We start from the raw sequence: 1464 nt of genomic DNA on the forward strand, positions 1-1464 counted from the left end.
ATATATGTATCATAATATTATATATATATATATATATTTATTTTTATATTTATTTATTAATTTACAATTTTTATAGATTCCTTTCATCTCATTTAATATAATTTTTTTTTTTTTTTTTCATCCATAGATATATGAATATTATCAATATATATAAATATATATATGTATCATAATATTATATATATATATATATAAATTTTATTGTTATTATTATTTTTATTATTTTTTTAAAATGAAAGTTTCTATTTTTTTCGCTTTTGTTATTTTTATGTTTGTTTTGAATTTATTTTCCCCTTGTACATGTAAAAAGGATTATGGGAAAGAATGGGTTAAGGATAAATTAAGTTTAGTAAATTCAAAATTAGGGAAATATGATAAAAAAAAGAAAATTGCTCTTATATCAGGAGCAGCTATAGGAGCCTTAGCATTAATATCACTTATAGGAGGTATTTATATAACTAAAGGAAGAAAAAGTTCAATATGGCATAATTCAGAATTAAATGATACACTTTATGATGTTGTTCTTGAAACAGTGAATCAAGGAAATACAGATGTAAAGTTTGCTTTTCAAAGAGGAGTAAAACTAGATGATGCTGTTCCTAGTGAGGCAACATTTAAAAAATATTTAAAACAAAATATTAAAGATCGCAATTTAAATTTAACATGGCAACAAGAACAGGAATTATATAGAATGCTTCCTTATATTCGCTTTAATGTCGAAAGACTAGCTGCATTTCTTAGATGATTTAATTCTTTTGTTATAAAAATTTAGTATAAATAACCTTATTATATTCCATTTGTAGTAAGTCATATTTATGAAAAGTGAAGTACACACAGGAAAAAAAGAAAAGAAAAGAAAAGAAACATTTAAATGTAAATGAAAGATAAATAATAAATAAATAAATAAATAAATACATAAATAAATAAATACATAAGTATATATATGTTTCATATAATTATTATCATTTTGTGTTCAAGTACATAATGTTTTACACAAATAAGAAAACGCGTTTTTTTTCCTATTTCTTTTCTTATTTTTTTTTTCTATTTTTTTTCTTATTTTTTTTTTCTATTTTTTTTTTCTATTTTTTTTTTCTATTTTTTTTCCTATTTTTTTTTCCTATTTTTTTTCCTAGTTTTTTTCCTTTATTTTCATTTTTTTTCGATTTTATTCAAGTTTTGATTTATTACATTTCCTTGTTTCACATCTTAATATTAGACGAACTGTTGATTATTCATTCTAATTTTATTTGAATTGACATTTTGTATATTAACAATACATTTTTCTGTTCGTTTCAAAATTTTGCATACAAGTTAAAATAATTTTTTTTTTTTTTAAAGAAACTTACAATGAATATCAACTCAACATTATTTATTTAAAAGATTATTATAAAAAATATGTGTATTATTCTCTACCTTAGGTATATATTTATTTAACTTTGTTTTGTTTAAAAATAATAATAA

General features: G+C 19.3%; 1 protein-coding gene across 1 annotated transcript; it reads left to right on the top strand.

The window, feature by feature from the left end:
- Positions 1-232: 232 nt before the first annotated feature.
- PRSY57_0012500 (early transcribed membrane protein 8) lies at positions 233-745 on the top strand (the record flags this gene model as incomplete). The annotated part of the gene is made up of 1 exon (XM_012907227.2): positions 233-745. The coding sequence occupies one exon, from the start codon at positions 233-235 to the stop codon at positions 743-745; it is 513 nt and encodes a 170-aa protein (XP_012762681.2).
- Between the last annotated feature and the right edge of the window lie 719 nt (positions 746-1464).

This window comes from Plasmodium reichenowi, assembly GCF_001601855.1.
Source record: "Plasmodium reichenowi strain SY57 chromosome Unknown, whole genome shotgun sequence".
Taxonomy (NCBI): Eukaryota; Apicomplexa; class Aconoidasida; order Haemosporida; family Plasmodiidae; genus Plasmodium; species Plasmodium reichenowi.